At 41.5% G+C, this 21,394-nt stretch overlaps 1 protein-coding gene across 1 annotated transcript in view; it reads right to left on the bottom strand.

Annotated features, from left to right (window-relative positions):
* Nucleotides 1-715: 715 nt before the first annotated feature.
* Nucleotides 716-21,394, bottom strand: part of LOC145399044 (putative neural-cadherin 2) — a 317,668-nt gene continuing 296,989 nt past the window's right edge. Inside the window, exons 26-30 of the mRNA XM_080271782.1 lie at nucleotides 19,330-19,439; nucleotides 16,188-16,322; nucleotides 14,267-14,473; nucleotides 2,991-3,206; nucleotides 716-789 (exon numbers count right to left, since the gene is read on the bottom strand). Coding sequence (XP_080127908.1) covers nucleotides 716-789; nucleotides 2,991-3,206; nucleotides 14,267-14,473; nucleotides 16,188-16,322; nucleotides 19,330-19,439 — 742 coding nt within the window. The remainder of the gene's footprint in view (nucleotides 790-2,990; nucleotides 3,207-14,266; nucleotides 14,474-16,187; nucleotides 16,323-19,329; nucleotides 19,440-21,394) is intronic.

The raw sequence follows: 21,394 nt of genomic DNA, 5'->3' as shown, positions 1-21,394 counted from the left end.
CCTCATCGTAACTGTGTGGTGGCACAAAGGACGAGGAAAGGAGGGTAGGGTATCTTCCTGTGTCTCAGGTCTTCCTTCTTATTTCACCAGGAAAAACATGGAAAGATATTGTGCAGTTGCTACCACTGTTTTTCCTCTTGCAAAAACAAATACTTCTGCATGGGACATTGCAGAATCTTCCTTTGTTTTGTCAGGAAAAACAGGGAAAATGCATGCAGAACCTTCCCGAGTCTCCTGGTTTTCATGCAAAAAATAAATTCCAGGTTTTGCAGAAAAGATGAGGAAGAAAGAGTGTACAATTTGCTGAACTTTCTAATTCTCCCTGCAAAAACAAGAATTGGTTTTTGAAGGAAGGGGCAGGAAAGAGCAGAATCTCCTTGGTTACGAGAGGAAAAAGACCGTAAGTTATCGTGTGGATCTTGGCCCCGGGTATTGTCAGGTCACAAGGCACTGATCAGACTGGGCGCGACGATAGGGCCTCCGAGGAACCCCTGAGAGTCTGGTTGGCGGAGGGAGAGGCGTGGGGCGGGGAGGAGGAGGGAGTGAGGATGGCGATGGGTGGGGTGGAGGAGGGGGTGAGGGAGGTGAGGGGTGGTGGGGTGGACTGCTGCAGGTCTGGCCGAGTTGGAGAGGACTGCTGTAGGTTGGGGCGGGGCGAGGTGGACTGCTGTACATCGGGGCGAGGCGGGGTGGAATGGGGCCGAGGGGGCGTGTGTCAGGACTCCAGCATGTGTGCCACTTCGCGGAACCCACCAAGAAACTTGCTGCTCCCACTACAGCTCTCCAGACCTGTCACAGGGAAGGAAGACAGGGGTAGTTTGAGAACAATTCAGTTGCCATTTGTTACATAAGCGTGGCATGCACTGCTCATTCGACCTGAACCAACATTACAGAAGGCTGGTGCGTGTGATGATGATGCTGTGCAAGTTTATGCCTGTGTGGGCCTTTATGGTTTGTTAGGAGTGTATACAATCGAGTAATTGTGGAAAACAATGCATATTCCTCCAACTCTCTTCCGATTAACATATGAAATGCATTACTGAAATTTGTGAAGCCACCTTTGATCTGTTGTGTAAAGCAGCAATCAACTACTCTCCAGTAATAAATTATCTAACAAAGTACCATTGTAACATTTATTTTGAATGAGTCTATGTCAACCAAGAATGTTTATTTAAAGTTCCCAGTACCGGTATCGAATGACAAAAGCCTGTATATTCCATTGCACCAAAAACATTTTTGTTTTAATGTTTTCTTTGTAGCTCTATTTGTATGTAAGGTTAGGTGTTTTCTGTGTTATAAAAGATAAAGTAATTTTTTTTATGTTATATTGCTGTTACTGTTGTGTTATCTCAGTGCATGTAATAATCTCACATCTGTTGCATTCGTCAGAGGTCTGCAACAAAATTGGCGACCTCATCAGGACACAAGGCTTTTGTCATTCAGTGAATTAGGTGATTGTGTTACCATTTTACGTTCCCCTGTACAATCAATGCTTTGAGCAGGACAGTGCATGTGATTATCTTCATGAATGCTGAGCCTACAGTGGGAAAACATATGAATGCAAAATATAATACATTCTTTACATGTGCATTATAATTATTTCGTTTTCATGACATTCAAAGTAACTTTACGGTCTTCGATTAATCACAGATCACTTCCACTGCAAATATCGAACGACGGCAGAGGCTGGAGTAACTGAATTTGGCTTCACTTGTATGATTTTAATCAAAGGAAATACAATAACAAATGGTTTTCAAAAATATTTAAAAATCTGTGTATGGAACATGGTGAAATTATTAAAAAAAGAAAAAAGAAAAAAGAAGCAGAATCCAAACAAATAACACCAGGTGAGTCCAACATCATACGAGTCCTACTCAACTCGTCCAGAGCTTTTGAATGGTTACTTACGCTGGCAAGGAATACCAGTAATCCAAATATATGGGTAACGATATTAAAGAATAACATCCATATGAAACTGTAATTTCTGATACTTTCCTTGAAAACAATGCAGCATACACAATACTCATATAGGAAATACAAAGGGGCAAAAGCATTATACCCCTATCCTTCAACTACTGCCGCCATTTTCCCCTCTATTTACGTGTAGGCCGACTTGGTATTTGAAAATGTTATGAAAGTAACACATAAATGTGGTGAAAACTCAAAAACCATCAGCTGATTCCATGCTGTACTGTAGGCTACTCGCATTGGCATAAGAGATTACACAGCACTTCGTCGTTCATAATAATTTCTTTTATCTGTACAGACAATCAGTATAAAGCATGTAAAAGCATTTATGGTTTAGTAAGCAAAATAAGTCTCCGAGAATCAGCAATGATGAAACTCACCTTATCCAAAGACAATCTGGCGTGTTTCTTCCCTCCGATTCAACTGCTTATCCTGGTCAATTATTTGTCTACTAATGAATACGGGTAGATTAAATGTATACCATATCACAGAAGTAATCCGTATGAAACTGTAAGAACTTCAGTTTCCATTAAAATGGTGCAGGATACAGTACCAATTAGTAGTTGTAATTACCGAGAGTGAGAGACTGACGAGGAGAGTGTGTGAATGAGGTGGAGGGGGAGAGAGGGAGGGGAAGGCCAAGGATGAGATGGAGGGATGGAGTGGAGAGAGTATATGAGAGAGGGGTGTGTGAATTGGGAGCAGGACAGTGAAATGGCGGGGGACAGGGTGACGTGGAGGCGATTAGTTTGTTGCCACCCCGTATGGGATTACGGCATCTGGCAACAGACAGAGATACATAGATAGAATTATCTAAAGTACCCTACCCTTGTGAACACACTGTCAGCTGGCGAGTGCTAGGATATAGTATTTATAGAATATGTAATGTCTGTGGAGTGTTTCCGTGAGAAGCATAGAAAGTGTGGGAATGTGTGATTCAATATGTGAAAGATCATGAAGCTCATGCAGGGTTTGGCAACTAATGTTTATCCCAATCCAACTACTGAACTGGGTAATCTTACATGAGGATAAGGAGCCCGGTGAGGATCCTTCCCCCTCGTAGCAGTAGTTCCTCAGGTCGTCAGCGCAGCCCCAGGTGTCTCTGTCTTTGTCCTCGCTCCCGTGTTGTCCCCCAGACCCCGACCCCGACCCCCGGTGCTGGCGACTGCTGCAGCACCGGTCCTGGCCCTCCACGCTGCTGCTCACTGATGCTGCGTCCACTTGTAGCACGTCCACGTCTGCCAGAGTGAAGGGCAATTGTGTTACTGTAGAATATTGGCCTCTCTCTCTCTTTCTCTCTCTGCTGAACACCATCACTTCAAATTAGCTGGATTAAAATATTAAAGTTTTCCTGACAAAGTGAGGATTATCTTCAAGTAACAGCTAAGAGAGAGAGAGAGAGAGAGAGAGAAACTGTGGCACCATTTGGGCAGGATGGTACTCCCATGGTGGATGGAAAGCTGATGACAGGGAGAGCTGAAGCTCCAGTTTCATCAGCCCTTGGGACTAGCTCCTGACCATACCTCCTTTGCTGAATTTTATCAGTGTTTCAGTAACACAGACAGTAGGCCAGCACTCCAATACAAGTTTCTCTAACTGTCAACACCAAACTACATGCACATTACACATTACACTTCCTATTCAAAATTTAAACCAAAAATGGCATCGCATAACCAAGCCTCGGAAACCCCGGGGGGGTGGGGGGACCATCAAAGCCCTCACCATCCGCCCTCTCCCGGTGACGACACAACGTGCTTCTTGGAACCACTGTCTGACTCACATCTTCATTTCTGCAACATTCGCGGCCTTTCCTCTAACTTTCTCTATGTTGAGCACCACCTCTTCTCCCCAAAATTTCACCCTCTTCCTAATGAAGATTCAACTGTCTGAGACGACTAATAGCAAACCCTTCTCTGTATCCTCATACTTTCTCTCTACACATTTCAAAGTCAAAGGTGGCTGTTGTGTATATGTACGCAACAACATATCTTGTTCTCGTGTTCCTGAACTTGAATCTTCTGAATTCTCTACTCTCTGGCTACGACTTTAGCCTACTGTCATTCTCTGACTAAATATACCTATGATGTTTACTTATCCCCTAATTCTACTATGTAAAATTCTTCGCCTATCTCCTATTAAGTTCCCCTTTGAAATCTCCATTCTACAAGATTACAGTATTCATCACCACCTTTGGCTCTCTTCTGTCCACCTGGTGAACAAACCTACGTCTTTTCTATCCTTAATGACCTACAGCTACTTGTACAGCACCCTAACCGTATCCCTGACCACCTTGGAGAGAGATCCAACATATCTGACCTCATCATTACAACTAATTCTTCTGCTTACTCTGTTAATCTTTCCTCTGTTAGGCTCCTCCGATCACAAACTTATTATCCTAACCTGTTCTAATCGCTCCAGTAAGACCTTTGGTTGTGGCACTTGGGAGCTGCTGATTGGGAGGCCCTCAAACAGTACCTTTTTTAATTTTCCCTGGAATTATTGTAACTTCCACGGCCGAGAGCCATCTAAGTGTGCCTTGCGCATTACGGAGGTTATTCTCTCAGGCATGGAAGCATACATTCCTTTCTCATATCCTGTGACTAATGCAAAAACAAACTTGGTTTAATCATGCTTGTTCTAATGCTGTCCACAACGAGGAGAAGGTCTACAAAAGGTACAAGAACCAACCCACTCCCCACGAATCTCATCTCTTTTATATTTCTACAGGGAATCATGCAAACTCTCCTTTTCACTCAAAGTAATTTCATTTGTACTCAATGCTCTCAACTCCGACTCAAATTCCCCCCGCTCCTTTTGGCACCTTGTCAAAAACCTTTCTAACACCTTTACCTCATCATCCTTCCCTCCTCTTTTCCACTCTGATGGCTCTGTAGCTACTTCTACTGATAAAGCAGAACTTTTTGCTCAGGCTTTCTCTACCAATTCCACCTTAGACGATTTTGGTGCTGTTCCACCATCACTTCCCTTCTTTGATTTGCTTATGGCTGACACTGAAATTTCTTCAATTGACAGATTTTCTGCAATCACTGGCCTCAGTACTGACAAAGCACATGGGCCTGATGGAGTCCCTCCTGTTGTCCTCATGAACTGTGCTTCTGTGCTTACACCTTGCCCAGGTAAATTCCTGTGTCTTTGTTTATCAACTTGCATCTTTCCTTCTTGATGGAAGTTTGTTCTCATTTAGCCAGTCCCAAAGGAGGGTGACCATTCCCAGCCCTCTAACTGTCGCCCAACTGCTTGATCATCCTGTGTTTAAAAAGTTTTCGAGTCTATTCTTTAAAAAATTTTTGAAACACCTTTCCTATCACAATCTTCTTTCTTGTCGTCAATATGATTTCTGCCAGGGATGGTCCACTGGCCATATCCTCATCCAACTTTCAGACTCCTGGTCGTCGTCCTTTCGGGACTTTGCCATTGCACTTGACATCTCAAAGGCTTTCGATCGAGTCTGGCATAAATCTTTTATTTCCAAACTGCCCTCTTATGGATTCTATCCTTCTATCTTTGCCTTCATCATTAGCTTCCTTTCTGGTCGTTCTACAGATGTTGTTGTAGACACCCATCGTTCTTCTCCAAGAGCTATTAATATTGGTGCTCCTCAGGGAATCGTCCCATCACAAACTCTCTTCCTTTTAATCACCGATGGCCTTCTAAGCTGGACATCTAACCCTATCCACTCATACACTGATGACTCCACCCTTCACCTTAGCATTCGCTTCCCACGGTGTCCATCTCAGCAGTTACTTTAACAAACAAGGGACGAGGCAGTGGCACACCTAATGTCTGACTTGGCTCATATCTCTGATTGAGGTAGAAGTAAGCTTGTAGAGTTTAATTCATCAAAAACAGTTCTTACATCTATCAACCCAACAAAATCTTCCACAGGAGTGCCCTTTAATTTTTAACAACATCCAGCTCAATCCTGCATCATCTTTATGTTTCATTCTCTTGAGATTTATCCTGGAAAGAACATATTACCTCACTTGTAAGATCTGTCTCCATGAGATTAGGTGTGCTAAGCCGACTCTGTGCCTTCTTTACCCCTGCACGGTTGTTGACTTTATATGGGGATTTTATTCGTCCCTCTATAGAGTACAACTCTCACGTGTGGGGAGGCTTCTCACATACAGCTTTTCTCAGCAAGGTGGAGTCAAAGGTTTTTCGTCTCATTAACTCTCCTTCTCTTACTGGCTACTTTCAAACTCTGTCTCTTCGTCGCATTGCTGCTTATTTATCTCTTTTCTATCGCAGCTTCAATGGTCACTGCTCCTCTGAACTGTCTGCTTGCATGCCTCCACCTCTACGACGGGCATTTTGCACCCGTCTAGCAACAAACTCTCATCCCTTTTCTGTCCAGTTTTTAATGCAAGAGTTAACCGTTACCCCCAGTCATTCATTTATGCAAGAGGTCAACTCTGGAACTGTCTCCCTCTGCCTGTATTTCCTACTGCCTATGATTTCCAGTCTTTCAAACGCAGTGTGTCCAAGCATCTCGAAATGAGCGGGTCTTGAATTTGGCTCTCTTTTGTATTGTTTTTGTTTTTTCTTGGAAGGAACGGTTTGCGGGCTCCTGGCCTATGGTTCTTTCTTCCTTGCATTAAAAAGATAATTTTCTCTAAGTCCCAATCTTCCCCTTGAATACGACCTGCAGCAGTCAGCCATACATCCAGGTCCCTAATTATACTGCTGGGCGAATATTAAAGGGAAGGGTAGGGCGATGGGGTTGGAGGTGGGGAAGGAAGAAGGTGGAAGGGGAGGGAAGAGGGTATACGGTGGAGAGATGGAAGAGGCAAAGGGAGGCGGTGGGGATGGAAGGAGGAAGAAAAGGAACCAGAAGGGGGAGAGGCAGCGGGAAGGTGGTGGGGAGTGAAGGCAGAGGGAAGGTGTGAAGGGAGAGGAGGGAGAAGGGGTGGAGACAGGAAGAGGGAGAAGAGGGTGGAAGGGGGAGGAAGTAGAGGGAAAGGTGAAGGGAAGATGACGTAGGCTGAAAGGGGTGGCTGAGATGGAAGAAGAGGGTGGAGGGGAAGGAGGGAGAAGATAGTGAAGAGGGAGGAGGAGAAGGGGAAGAGAGGGTGTAAGAAGGGGAGAAGAGAGGAGGAGAAGAAGGTGAAGGTGGTGTTAATAAATGATAAGAAAGTCACCAGTCCACCTTCACTGTCAAATGCATGTGGGAGAAATGTCGAGGTGAGAGCAGTATTAAGGATTCATACTCGGAAGACGAAGCCTGGTGCGAGGGACAGCTAAGCTTCTCACCTGTTCAGTACCACACCAATTTTAGTGATGCTGTTAAAAAATCGCAGTTAACTCCTTAATAAGGTGGCATTATCTATTACGACAGTACAGCATTAAATAAAGATGTCATATTTACCGAGATATGCTGCGATGAATGGTGGGGTGTTGGTGGGATGGAAGAGGAGGGGAGGGTGGGGGAGATTTGTTGTTTTCTAAATCAGTGGAATTGCTCTTTACCAGAGGCCTATAATTTAAAGTAACAAACCACAGATGGTCTGGTCACTGAGACAGGATGTCCAAAACCTATGGTGGATGGGGTGGGTGGGTGGATGAGACGAGTATTGGTATTATCTGAATATGTAATTTTGATGTGCAGAACTTGTATATATTGGTTCAGGGCAATGGGGTGTTAGAAAAAAGGGTTGACTTTCAGACCTTGACTTTCTGACTAATCGATTTTAGGATACATTATGCCTACCTATGAACCTGCAGAGGGTCTTAAGTGGAAGTTAAAGAGACTTCAGACATTAATATACGAGAAGATGCCTTAATGTGTCAACAGTGAGATACATTTTCATAAATAAGGGCGTGCTAGGAATGGAAGGGAGGATTTAGAATAGTGGGGAAAACATGGACTGGGTTGGTACCGTAAGTCTGTATGTGTATAAAAGCTGAACAAGCAAAGGTGGCCAAGGTACTAAGGTGTGATGCATGACGGGGTGTGGAATGTGACAGCCTTCATAATTCCTAATTGCCGCACACAATCTTCCTCACTATATGCAGTAGTGTATATCGAACACAATTATCTTGCTGTACGTGATTTTGCCTTCTGTGAAGTTTTGCTCTGTATACAGGGTTTCACGAGTTCAACAATCATCGAGTAAGGTAACACTCCCATTAGGATTACCACTTAATAAAGGCATTTTGTTCACACTCTCTACATAGATGATATCAGTCCATCTGACCTTCACTGTACTACTGTTATATAATAAACTGTTAATGAATCCTCCAGCTGCAGTCACTGCAAACATTTACAAACAATTACGAATGAAAATATCTATTTTTCTTTTTTTGCATTACTACATATCTTGTCCAACAAATTTATAATGGACAGTATTTCCTTAAGGTCAGATTAATTTCCTGTACTATAAACTCAAATTACTAATTAAAAACAACAGATTGTAAGATGTACAGCATGTCACCAGTTAAAATGAAACTAATTTTCCTCGTTGCTATCATTAATCCCATGACTACGAGGACGGTTTTTTAATTATGTTACCTGCAGACAACTGTAATATATATATATATATATATATATATATATATATATATATATATATATATGTAAAACCGATACTATTCGGCGAACCAATATCTCGCCGATTTTTGCATTTAGCTGATACCGAACTAATACCGATTTTTGCTGTCAGTATCGGCATATCGGATACGGACGGAAGAAATATTTGAAATATTTTTTGCCTGTTTATTTACGATTTCGTTCATTGTCTAGCCTGATTCTGTGTGAAAAAGTGTTGTTACCTTACTGAAAACCATTAAAGAGTTAAAAGAATAAGTGCGTGAGGAAAAAATAAATACTCCAAGGCCGAAAGCAGTGAGAACGTGTTGAGAGTGAGTAAGCTGGGCCAGATGGTGGTGTGTAAGTATAATGGCTGTTTGACTTTATACAGGTAGGCTATGTACTGTATGTGGTATACACACATGGTGTCGACATTAGTGGGAACTGCCCACAACCATTAATTCTCACATTCTTCGTTTAGTCAATGTTTACAATCACTTCTTTCACATTAGTAAAGAGGATATTTGTTGTACATAATAAAATCTGTACTAATTTTGGGCAATAAGGGGACAGTAACTTTGAGATGACGGGATGAACGATTTTTCGCAAATTTGCTGAAGCTCAGCTTCTACAGTGAAACAGTCCTTTGGGTTCACAGAAAAACGTTACATATAGACATTGCTACAGCTCCTTCCCTAATGCACTATACAAGGTTAGCAACTTTACACTCATATCTAAGTCAAGATGATTAATAGAGGGGGCAGTCTGAAAGTCTTATGATGGTGTGTAATGTTTGTCAGCGGTCGTGCATAAGGTACTTGTGTCGCGTGCGTAAATAATGCCTAGCTTGGAATGCAATTTCAGAACGAATATTTAGCACTGCAGGAGACACGGACCACAACACGTTGCTCAGTTAAACCAAGGAACCTTCATTATCTGTTTTTTCAGAGAGAATAAAGATATACCGAACTGAATACTGTTGAAAAACCAGAAATGCATGTAATTTTCAGTGAGTAATATAAACCACTACACCAGACTATACAGCCAATGTTTGTGGTTGGCAGGCACTGTGCTTAGCTATTCATGCTTCGCTTCATGGAATACGATTTTAAGGAATGACATCCTTAGCTAGTACTGAGTTAAATCCAATCTCAGGAATCAAATGCCATTTACCATTATGCATTGCCTTTCTGAGCTGGTCTGACCTATAGCCTAGTTTACTCATGGCAAAGATGTCACATACGGTACTTTTGAGTACCGGTATGTATAAATGTTGTTTCCTTTTATGGCTAATCGCAGCCAAGATTTTACAGTCTTTTAGGTATAAATGCTGTAGTTCATTATTTGGCCAGTGACTGAAGGTTACATAAGGAATGCGTTTCATATATCATTAATGGCCAAGATTTTACGTGGCTTTTAGAAGTTAAATTGTTGTATGTTTGGCTAATGACTGGGTGTTACGTACTGCTAGGGAAGCATAAAACTTGTGTGCTTTACATTATGTTTTCTGTTACTTGGCTAGTGGTGAAGACGCTACTTAGCTACTTTTAAGAAGTATTAATAAAAACAACCTCTCAAAATTATTATTGCTGAAAGAATAGGAACCACTTTAGTTTCATAAAAAATGAAAATATAAACAAAAGAGCTAAAGGAATTGTGATATTTCGATGTACTTTAATATATTAATAAATTTAATTCTATAAAATACCAGCATTAGTAGTACTAGCCTCCTTTCATGGTAGCTAAAAAATACGAGTACTGGATTTGCAAATAACTACCAAATTCAGAGTTAGTTCCTTAAAGTCAGACAAAGGCATTGACAAGCTGTGTTTACTTTTAAAATATCGTACATCATATTGACGAGTAATAAATCAAAGACAGAGAAGAAAAGAAACTGATCTTTAAATTACAATTTAACTACACCTGCTCACAGCTCTTGTACTATTGCAAGTAAGCATTAAGTCTAAGTCATGCCACTGATGGAATCTCGCTAGGGTGTATGTAGTGTGTGCGTGTGGTGAGTCAATCGTCTAACTCCCAGGTTCCTTCCTGTCTTCCACAGTAGCATGACTGTTGCCTAGGTATAGGGGTTATAAGCATTCTCCATTAAACTCCTCCACCACGGAAGGTCTCCCCGAGCTAATTAAAATTGCCTAACAGCAAGCGTTCAATATGAAAAGTCACATGACTGAAAGAGTTTATAATACTTCAATACATGCATGAAGCAACATACAGAACTTTTTTTTTTTATGCAAGGAAGAACGAACAAAAGGCCAGGAGCCTGTAAATTGTTCCCTCCAAGAAAACAGTAACAAAAACAAGATAAGAGAGTCAAGTTCAAGAACTGTTCATTTTGAGATGCCTGGACACACCGAGTTTGAAAGACTGGAGGCAGTAGGAAATCCAGACAGAGGGAGACAGTTTCAGAGTTGACATGTTGCATACACGAAGGACCACAACGAGGTCTGTGCGTCCCTCAATGCATATGCCCCCCCAGACCATGACGGAACCACCACCATACCGGTCATGTTCCACAATGTTGCACGGTGGGTACCGCTCTCCAGCATGTCTCCACACTCTGATACGGCGGTCGTTGGTCGAAACACTGAATCTGCTTTCATCTGAGAACAGTACTGGGGTCCAGTGGAGTAACTGCCACTGTACGTGATCTCGGGCGAACTCCAGACGTGCTCTTCGGTGAGCTGGGGTCAAAACTGGGGCCACAACAGGTCGTCTAGCCGTCCTCTGGTTGTGCACAGTCTGGTTTGAGACACGGACCCCAGTCGCCCGTTGGAAGTCGTGTTGCAGTGCCCGGGCAGTACTCTGTCGATTCCGGGTGGCCAGCACTCGCAGGTAGTGGTCTTGTCTTGCGGATGTCATGCGTCTGAGACCTTGCCCAGGTCTTCTGGTGTACAGCCCGTCATCTTGGTATCGTCTCCAGAGCCGGTTGATGACGCTAGGAGACACTCCAAGGCCTTGGGCAACCCTTCTTTGGGTGTGTCCTTCCTCGAGCATCTGTAATGCTCGAGCAGCCTCAACTATGGACAAATACCGCCGCACACACTCAGTGATGACAGGGAAACACAACAAAATCGGCCAAAGCCAGAAACACCTCATGTTGATGCTGATTTTGACCAATTCTACTCATTTTTTTTTTTTTTTTTTTTTCCCGGCCTATCAACCATTGGGGCCGAAGCCCCTGGTTATTAAGGCCATATATATATATATATATATATATATATATATATATATACATTTAAACATATATACATATATATACAAACATATATATATATACATACATACACACACACACATACACACACTTCCATGCATACATACAGACACACTTTCATGCAAACGTACATATATATATAATAATTTTAATTTTATTTATTTTTTTGTATTTTTATTTTTTTTAATTTTTTCTTGGTTTTATATTTTTTATACCTTATATTATAAAGGAAAACTAATCTAAAGACCCTAAAACTAATCACCTAACAGACAAATCCCTAACCTATACTAAATCCTACAGAGACAAATAGCTAGACCTACACTAATGGTAAAAATACCTCGACTAACAGAACACCATCGACTGCAGATATGTAATGCCTTGCTACATGACATACCTGCACTCATCACCTGGTGACTGTCAGTCGAGGCACAACCTAATATAGGGGACATCAATATATGAAAGAGAACCAGACGAGTCAGGAACATTTCCATATACGTCAGCTGTCGTCCCTAATGAGAATAACTTAAGCAAGATAGTATAATGTATTTACATAATTTGTACAAAAAGTGAAGAACCTCGCCCAGCAGACCACCATCGACTGCAAGTGCCCAATACCTTCCTATATTGCACACTTGCACTCATCAGCTGGTGACTGTCAGGCGAGGAACTTGGCTTAATGTAGGGGACATCTATATTAGAAATAGATCGGTGGGAGGAGGAACTATTTAAAATATGTCAACTGTCAACCCTAATTAATATTACAATATATACATATTTACCGTTGATAAAAACCATAACCACACAGTAAAAAAGTCACATCACTCTGATCAGTCCGGTCTCTCTCAGGAAAGCCATCAATTTATTAGTCATAACAATGTCCCCATCACCCAGGATGGTGGAAATGAAAAATGAAATTTTCACTCTTTATATAGGGGTAGGGTGAATCTTTCATTTTTATTGACATACTCAGAAAGGACAACTCAACTCACACAGATGTATTCGGTTCCTCAATCACTGCTCAGTTCACAACACTATTTCTGAACCCAAACAAAGCATAGATTCGGAAATATCACAAATCAAAATCTTGTTCCCTTAATTGTTTTGAGTAGTGTATATCCTTCATGTTTGCCAGTGTGATGTTCTGTCACAGAGAAACTGGAGAGTAAATGAAGATTTACGTAGATTTCAGGATAGTGAGATGAGATGGTGAAATGGATGTGCAATACCACACACAGGACACAACGACGTGCGCAGATATAAGAGGACTCTTGGGTACTGAAAATGTTTGTGTAGGGATGAGTAACGATAGAATAAGGTGGTGTGGACACGTGACGTGAATGTAGGAAAATAACTGGGGGAAGTACCATACATATCTAAACGTGAAAAGAAATGCTTTTATGGGAAGATCACTGCGTGTGAACTGAGGTCCTGAGAAGGGGACGTCAGGGTTAGGGAACCAGAGTCGAATACCACTGACAATGTGCAACCTGGAAAACAGTCACCAGGTGAAAAAATGATGATCGATGTCAGCATATTACCTTGCCTTTCGAAATGTATGTATGTACAGTATGTTTGTATGTACACTCAGAAATCATGTACTGTACCATTAGCATTACAACACAGACAATGAGAAAAGACTACAGAGATAACCAGAAGATGTACAATATACCACATTTGAACCAGGGATTGCATCGGTGTAGCGGAGATGTGGCAGTCGGTACACATGACAGCGCTGGTGGCAGTAAAAACAGAAATGTGTTTACTGTATTTGCCGGAACCACCAAATGGCATGATTAAACTACGTAGGAATATTTATTTCATATAGCTGTACACCATTAATCTGGTACGATTAGGGGTAGGAGGGAAGGAAGGCAAAGAACAGTTGATGGTGCCCCCTCGCTTCTAAAACCACACTGTCCGAGAGAGAGAGAGAGAGAGAGAGAGAGAGAGAGAGAGAGAGAGAGAGAGAGAGAGAGAGAGAGAGAGAGAGGCGTGGTCTGTTGTGTGTGAAAAATTATTCGCATTTGTGTTTGTGATCATTTACTTGACTTTTTAACCATATTCTTGTGACATATGCAATATTCTTTATATACTTTATAATCTGGAGGTTCTAAGCACGATGTTCACATGACAGATCGAGTATTACAGCACGACAGTGTAGGCTGCATTGGTGGTGAGGCATGGGACTGGCTCGCGTACGTTAAGACGAGTGACGCTCTCCTGGTTAATTTGAGTAACTCAGAGACAGAGCCATGCCTGTGCCGCCCCCTGGGAGGGTCAGCTAATGAATGACTGGAGTTCCCAATCATTACCTGCCCCAATTAACTGTGATGTCTAAATAAAAACAGAAGCCTGACCTCCACACAGACTAATGCTGTCCCCGGTTCAAATGTGGCATATTGCACATTTTTAAGTCGCAAAAGAAACACTTTAAGCAAACATACATTCTACTTTATCAGACATAAATACACTAGACACATGAACTTGAAACCACAAAGAATCACACGACATACTTGCAATGTTGGGGTTGGTTAGCGTCCGTGTCTGTCCGTTGGCGGTGGGAAGGTGCAGTAAGTGGAGGTGTAGGAGGTTGTGTGTGTGTGTGCAAGGTGATGGCGGCTGTTCCTTGCCCGTGGGTTCCTTCACCCCTGCACCCTCACCTCGACGCACACCACCAGACCGCTTATGATGCTGATGGAGCAAGAAGGCGCACACCAACACTTCACGATGCACACCATACACAGACCAAAGAAGGGTGGGGAAGAGGAGGGAATAATGTTAAGGTCAGAACCTCATATTCTGGTGTTCGGATAATAAGGCGCACACCAACACTTCACACCGCACACTAAACATAGGTCACTGAGATCTGGGGGAAAGGAGGCAATGAGTTAAAATCAGAAAACCATAACATTGTTCCGTACTGTATTAAGTAGCATTCAAACATTATACTGAGTCTGGACAACAATACAGCAGATATTTGCTGGGGGGAGGGGGGGAAGTCGTATTAGGATAAAGGTCTGAATGAACGTGCCAGAAACGCGAGATCGACAAAAAGAATCTCGGCACAGGGTTGTCTGTTGGTGCAGCTGCACTTATCTGGTTCATGCTTCATCATGGTGGATGCATGTTCATATCAAGTGTGACCGCGTTCTTTGAGAAACACTGCAATGACGTGATAAGAAGAGAAACCACAAAACACTGTGGTTATATCAAGAAATAATACAGCAGTGTACTGGAGGAAAGTGGTAAGATAAAAAAAAAATGTAGTTTATTGAAAAGGTGACTATCCATTATAACACTGAGCTGATCTAAGCACAAATGATAAAATGTATTTTATATTATGAATAACAGAAGGTTAATGACTGAAACACTGTACTGAGATAACAGTGTACTCACAAAAATGAGTACAATGGCTCAAACTGATTCTTAAAAAGAAATCCAAAACTGTGTGTACATTAAGACCTGCCAATGAAACAAAAACAAAAAGTCCAAAGTAATAAATCTTAATACACTGAAAATAAGGGTATAAAATCGAAACAAGGGTGTTATGACCAAATCCAAAGTTACTGTTTGTATTTTAAGTTTCAGCCACACTGGCATACTGAAGGCTCGACTTCGCTGTCCGCAGTTTGATATATCTAGTTAAGCATGAGTATATTGTACTTTGTGATTAAGTTATATCCTGTCTTGCCATTTCACTGGGCATGCTGTTAACTGTTGTCTCACTCTCGTACTTTTTCTTTCCTTGTTTCTGGATCCAACCTCACACAATCCTTTGAAGGAAAAAAGGCCCGACTAATGCTCTTGAAGATTGCTATATTGCAGCTATATCTGACTAAAGCTGATCAGTGTGAAATATTTTTTATCCATAATCTAGTGCTAAATTCAAATTCTCGGTGAGACAACACAAGGTAACCTGGCGAGTAGAAACATATAAGGTTACGAGCTGAAAATATGAATAACTATTTTCAAAAATCAGAATTTAAATGGCGGTGTCTTAGAAACAATAAAACAATGGTTGTAGTATACTCGCATTAACACAAGTGTTGATTGAGAAAGATCTGAAAGCAATACTCGATAAAGATCAGAGGAATATTACAAAACAGTACACTGACATAAAGGATTCAGGGTTGATAAGATTCTTATAAACAAGTAATAAACAGTGGACATTATAAAAGCCAGACATAAGAACAACCCTTCTATACGACTGGAACCACAAATTAGAGAGAGATACAAATTATACTGAGATAATGAAGATATGTAAATTACGAAGGCACATTAGACTACAAAGGCCACGAGAGAGAAACATACTGAAGGTTTATTGAGAGAGAGAGAGAGAGAGAGAGAGAGAGAGAGAGAGACCGTCAGCTCATGTCAGCCAAATGCAAGCTAGCCACAACGACGAAAACACACATAATTATACTGACGACTTACATAATAGGAAGGCGCACCAGACGACGATGGCCACAAGTGCCCCCAGTGAAATCTTGAGTGAGGTGTCCCCGACCTCCGGCAGATGGCAATGTGGCCCGCTGAACCCATCTGGACACACGCAGGAGTACCCGGGCCCTGCAGGACACATTACCTCTTACAGTCAAATTATTAACCACACGAGCAATCGGGCCCTGCAGGACACATACCATCACAGTATCAGGGCTGTGCAGGACTCATAACCTCTTTGTATCATGCACTGCAAGACCCATTACCTCTTACAGTCAAATTACACACGGGTATTCGGGCCTGGCAGGACACATTAACTCCTACAAATTATTAACCCTATGACTCTACGTGACTTTTTTTGGACTCTTGGACTGAGGGGAATATTAAAGCTATCTTACCCTCCAGCTCGAAATGTTTACCCATAGATTACAACCACGAAGATACGCCAAGAATAAAATTTAAAAAGACGTCCCAGGGGTAAATGGATTAAACCTGAATGCGCTAAGTTGTCAGGAAGCCGCTGTTTTCTGATGGCCATTTATGGAACACCTTCAACTGTTGGATGTGATTAGCCTGCATCCCACAACACAGTCAAGTCAGCGTCGATGCGAAAAAGATAAACAGGTCGTTTCATCACCGCATGTTTTAGAAATTATCGTAAAGAACTGGTGGCTTGCTTGCATCTATTCTGCTTTATTTATGTTGCGTTTACGACACACACACACACACACACACACACACACACACAGTGCAGTAAGCGATTTGACTAATGAAGACTGGCTGAAAAGACTCAACTGGAACAAAACAGAATATAAGATCAAATAACGCTAAGTAGAAAAAAAAAATATACAGTATGATAATGTGAAGTGTGTCACTAGGAGGGAAGACATGGACAAGACTTCAAAAAAAAAATGCAACACAAAAAGGCACGAATACCACGCTGGAAAATCTGATGAAGCCAGCTGACTCTGAACCAGGTAAGTAGGTGTGTGCTAAAAACGTGAATAAATATCAAACTATGTACGATAAAATAGTAACATTAAACGGAATATGAGGAGCCTGATTCAGTCCTGTAAAAATGTAATTAAGTAAGAGTAATTATAATAGTCTCTCTCTCTCTCTCTCTCTCTCTCTCTCTCGTTACATAAATTCCTTTTGACGAAAGTCATTACGTTTCAGTTAATCTTGTTCAAATACAATTACGTATAACACACACACACACACACACACACACACACACACATTTTCAAGCCACACTAAACAGACGGCAGGAAAGAATAATAATAAAAAAAAAAATCCTGCCTTCAGCATCACTCACTGTTCTCGGCAAGTCATATTTTTACAGTACATTTTATTAGAACATAATGGTGCTGCCATTTTTCGCTGGTACCATTCTGAATCGACTTTTTCTTCATTTCCTCGCACACTCATATTATTCTCAATCGACTGGCTTTTACTCATTTAATTATTGATTTTGTATTTGAGCCTGTACCTTCCTAAACTGACTTTTTCTTACTTTGTACCGATACCATTTTGAAATTATGTTATCTTTATTTGCATCTGTATAATTCTGATTTTTTTTCTTCACATATCTTTATCACCTTGAATTAATTTTTATCTGCACCGCTACCATTTTAAATCGACGTTAAGAAAAATTTGCACTAGCACCATTCTGAACTGATTTTCATTTGCATCGGAGTTATTTTATTTTAATTTGTTTCTTTCCACCGATACTGTTGCGAATCGACTTTTTCTGGGTTGACTTCGATATTATATTCATATCAGACTGACTGCTCTCACGTGGAATCGACTTTTACTATGAAATTATTCGGCAAAACAATACAAAACTCATTAAGCACTCTTGTAGCTGGCTTTGAGTGTGCCTTCCATGGACTACAGTATGGAGGAGGCTTCATATTTAGTCTTCTGCCAACTGCTGCAAAGAAGTAACATGCTCATCGCTGTGTGGGAGTGTTTACTTATTCATGTGAAAATGAATCAATAAATACATAAGTAAATAAATAAATTAATGACAGGAATCAGAGAACTGTCAAAATTCTTTATAATATTTTTTTTGGGGGGAGGGGTTAACAGAAAACGTCAAATTCGGACTGATAAATGATAGCTGCTTCAAGAATCTGTAATGTATGGTAAGGCTGGGTAAGGTAAGGTATGGTCATGTGAGAAGAGGTAAGGTAAGGCAAGGTAAAGTGAGGTAAGGTGAAATGAGCTAAGGTAAAGTGAGCTAAGATAAAGTGAGGTAAGGTAAGGTAAAGTAAAGTTAAGTAGGGCAACAAGATAAAGTGAAGTGAGGTAAGGTAAGGTAAGGTAAGGTAAGGTAAGGTAAGGTAAGGTAAGGTAAGGCAAAGTAAGGTGAGGTGAGGTGGGGTAAGGTAAGGTAAGGTGAGGTAAAGTAAAGTAAGGTGAAGTAAGGTTAGGTAAGGTAAGGTGAGGTACGGTAAAGTAAGGTATGGTATGGTAAGGTAAGGTAAGGTGAGGTAAGATAAGATGAGGTAAGGTTACTTTAAAGTAAGGTATGGTAAGGTAAGATTATGAAGGGTGAGGTAAGGTAAGGTAAGTTTAGGTAAGGTAAAGTAAAGTAAGGTAAGGTGAGGTAAGGTAAGGTAAGGTAAGGTGAGGTAAAGTAAGGAGAGGTAAGGTAACGTAAGGTAAGGCAAGATTTGGTAAAGTTAAGTTGGGCAAAGTGTAAGGTGAAAGTACATATTAAGGAAAGGCCTCTAAGACAAGTAACAGGAATAATAGGTTTTTATAGTATGGGATATATTGGTATTAGAATTATTAAACAGGGTGACTCATCTAAGCTTCAACAAGGTTACCCTGGTGTCTTGCTGCGGGAACCAGAATTAGATTAGACTAGGTTAGTTTATATGGTAGGCCACGTTAGGTTAGGTTGCTTTAGGAACAGTTTACTACACCACTATGGTAGACTAAGTTGGGTTCCGCTAGATTAGGCTTACTTAGGTTAGGTTGTAGTAGATTTGACTAGGCTTACTTAGGTTAGGTTGTAGTGGACTTGGTTAGATTAGGCTAGGTTAGGCTAAATTAGGATCGATTCTGTATAGGAGATTAGGTCAGAGTACATTACATTTTAAAATATGTAAAATCAATACATTACCGTGATGTGTGTTGATGCAGGACCCCCCGTTGAGGCAGGGTCGCCAGCCACACAAATCATCGTCCTTACACGTTCCTCGTCCACTGTCCAGCACTCGTCCCGGACCACACCTGATTACACACACACACCTCATATTGTACATCAGTCACACAGGGTGGTGGAGGGGCGTGTAGGCCTAAAAGGGAGTGTGTAGAGGGTGTGTGCGTTCAAAAGGGAGTGCGTAGAGGGTGTATGGGCTTAGTGAGGAGCGTGCAGAGGCTGTGTTAGTTTAGTGAGGAGTGTGTTGAGAGTGTGCGGGTTAGTGAGGAGTGTGCGGAGGGTGTGGGTTTAATGAAGAGTGTGTAGAGGGTGTATGGGTTTAGTGAAGAGTGTGTAGAAGGTGTGTGGGTCAGGTGGGGAGTATGTAGAGGTGTGTGGGTTAAGTAGGGAGTGTGTAGTGGGTGTGTGGGTTTAGTATGGAGTGTGTAGAGGCTGTGTGGGTTTAGTAGGGAGTGTGTAGTGGGTGTACGGATTAAATGAGGAGAGTGTAGAGAATCTACTGCTCATACGAGGCGTGTGTATGTGTGTTGGTTTAGCAGGGAGTGTGTAGTGTGTGTGGATTTAGTGAGGAGCGTGTGGTGTGTGTGGGCGGCAGGGGTTAGCTGGATTTTTCACCCCTAGACAACTGTATCATATTTTAGCACTGGCATATTCCTGTCTATTACTTTTCTGCCCAAAACCTGCTTTTTCATGTCGTGGCCTTTCAGGATGCCCATTTTTGTTGGTCCTATCTCCAGATGATTTCATTCAGTTTGTGAAAGACCTCTAGTAATGAAAGGCTTATCGCTTTTTTCACACACATGCAGACGGTATATCTTTTGACTCTTTAAGATTTTTACTGACGGTGCAAAATTGTCCGAAGTTTGCTTTAATAACAGTCTCCTCACTACCCTGGCCTAAATTTGCCATCACTATATTGAATGCTGATTTATAACAAGTGATTAACATTAGAATATGATGCTAGTCACGAAGACGTACTGGGGAAAGTATGCATGGCGGCTGTATTGTCGTGTTCTGCTGTTGGGCTACGTCATTTACGCTACTAAAACAACGAAAATCTGGGCCAAGTTAATGCAAAAATGTGTTGTCGCAGAGAAGGTTTCTCTAGACAGTTTTAGAAGCGTCTGCATGCCGGGATTTCCCTGAGCTAAATAAAAACGTTAATAAATATTACTATGTCGACTATAATGTGTAGTACTGTTGTGCAGTGTAGTACAGCACTGTAGTAATGCAGTGAAGTGTTACAGTAGTGCAGTATAATAATAGAATGTAGTCGTGTGGCAGTGTAGTGTAGTGTAGATTAGAGCATTACACAGTAGTGTTGTGTAGTAGTGTACTGTAGAAGTAGTAGTAGTTGTTGATTAACCCTGGTCTGTCTGGCAGCGTAGATCTGTCGATCACAGATTAGCAATCGTTTCTTTGGGGCAGTTGTACAGGTACAACACAGTATACGTTCACCGTGTGGGAAACCAGTGCCCCTTAATGGTAGACAACGCATCACCGGGGTAGGACAAGAGTTCTTTTCACAGTAGAGCGCAGGGAAATATGAAGAGGTTTGGCTCGCAGGTGGACGCCGCAGCTGCTCCCCCAGGGTGCACAGTGCCACAACGTGAAGGCTCCTCGACGGCGCCAGTGTGGTCGTATATTAGTGTTGTGTACTTGCGGTACTGAAGTAGTGTACTGTAGTAGTGTAGTGAAGTACTGTAATGTAGTAGTATAGCAGTACAAGAGCGTAGTATTGCATTAACTGAAAAAGAATCAGAAGTATCCGCTTAAAGTCGGCGTGATAAATATTACGTTACATCGTTTAGGGCTCCTGTCGCCTGTCGGACTTCTGGCGAAAGAATGCCTCAGCGATCATAATGTGCATCAGATATTTTACGACTACTCTAAGCACACAGTTTTTACTTTTTTAGCTTATGAATTATTACAGCGGACAAATAATGACAATACTAAAAAAATAAAAGTCTTTTTTATCAGCACTTACAACCAAGAATTTAAAATATCCGAAAAATATTTAATGAAG

The sequence above is a fragment of the Coenobita brevimanus genome, chromosome 5 (genome assembly GCF_032717465.1).
Source record: "Coenobita brevimanus isolate Jiangsu-jjx chromosome 5, ASM3271746v2, whole genome shotgun sequence".
NCBI lineage: Eukaryota > Metazoa > Arthropoda > Malacostraca > Decapoda > Coenobitidae > Coenobita > Coenobita brevimanus.
This window is presented reverse-complemented; position numbering and strand designations above follow the sequence as displayed.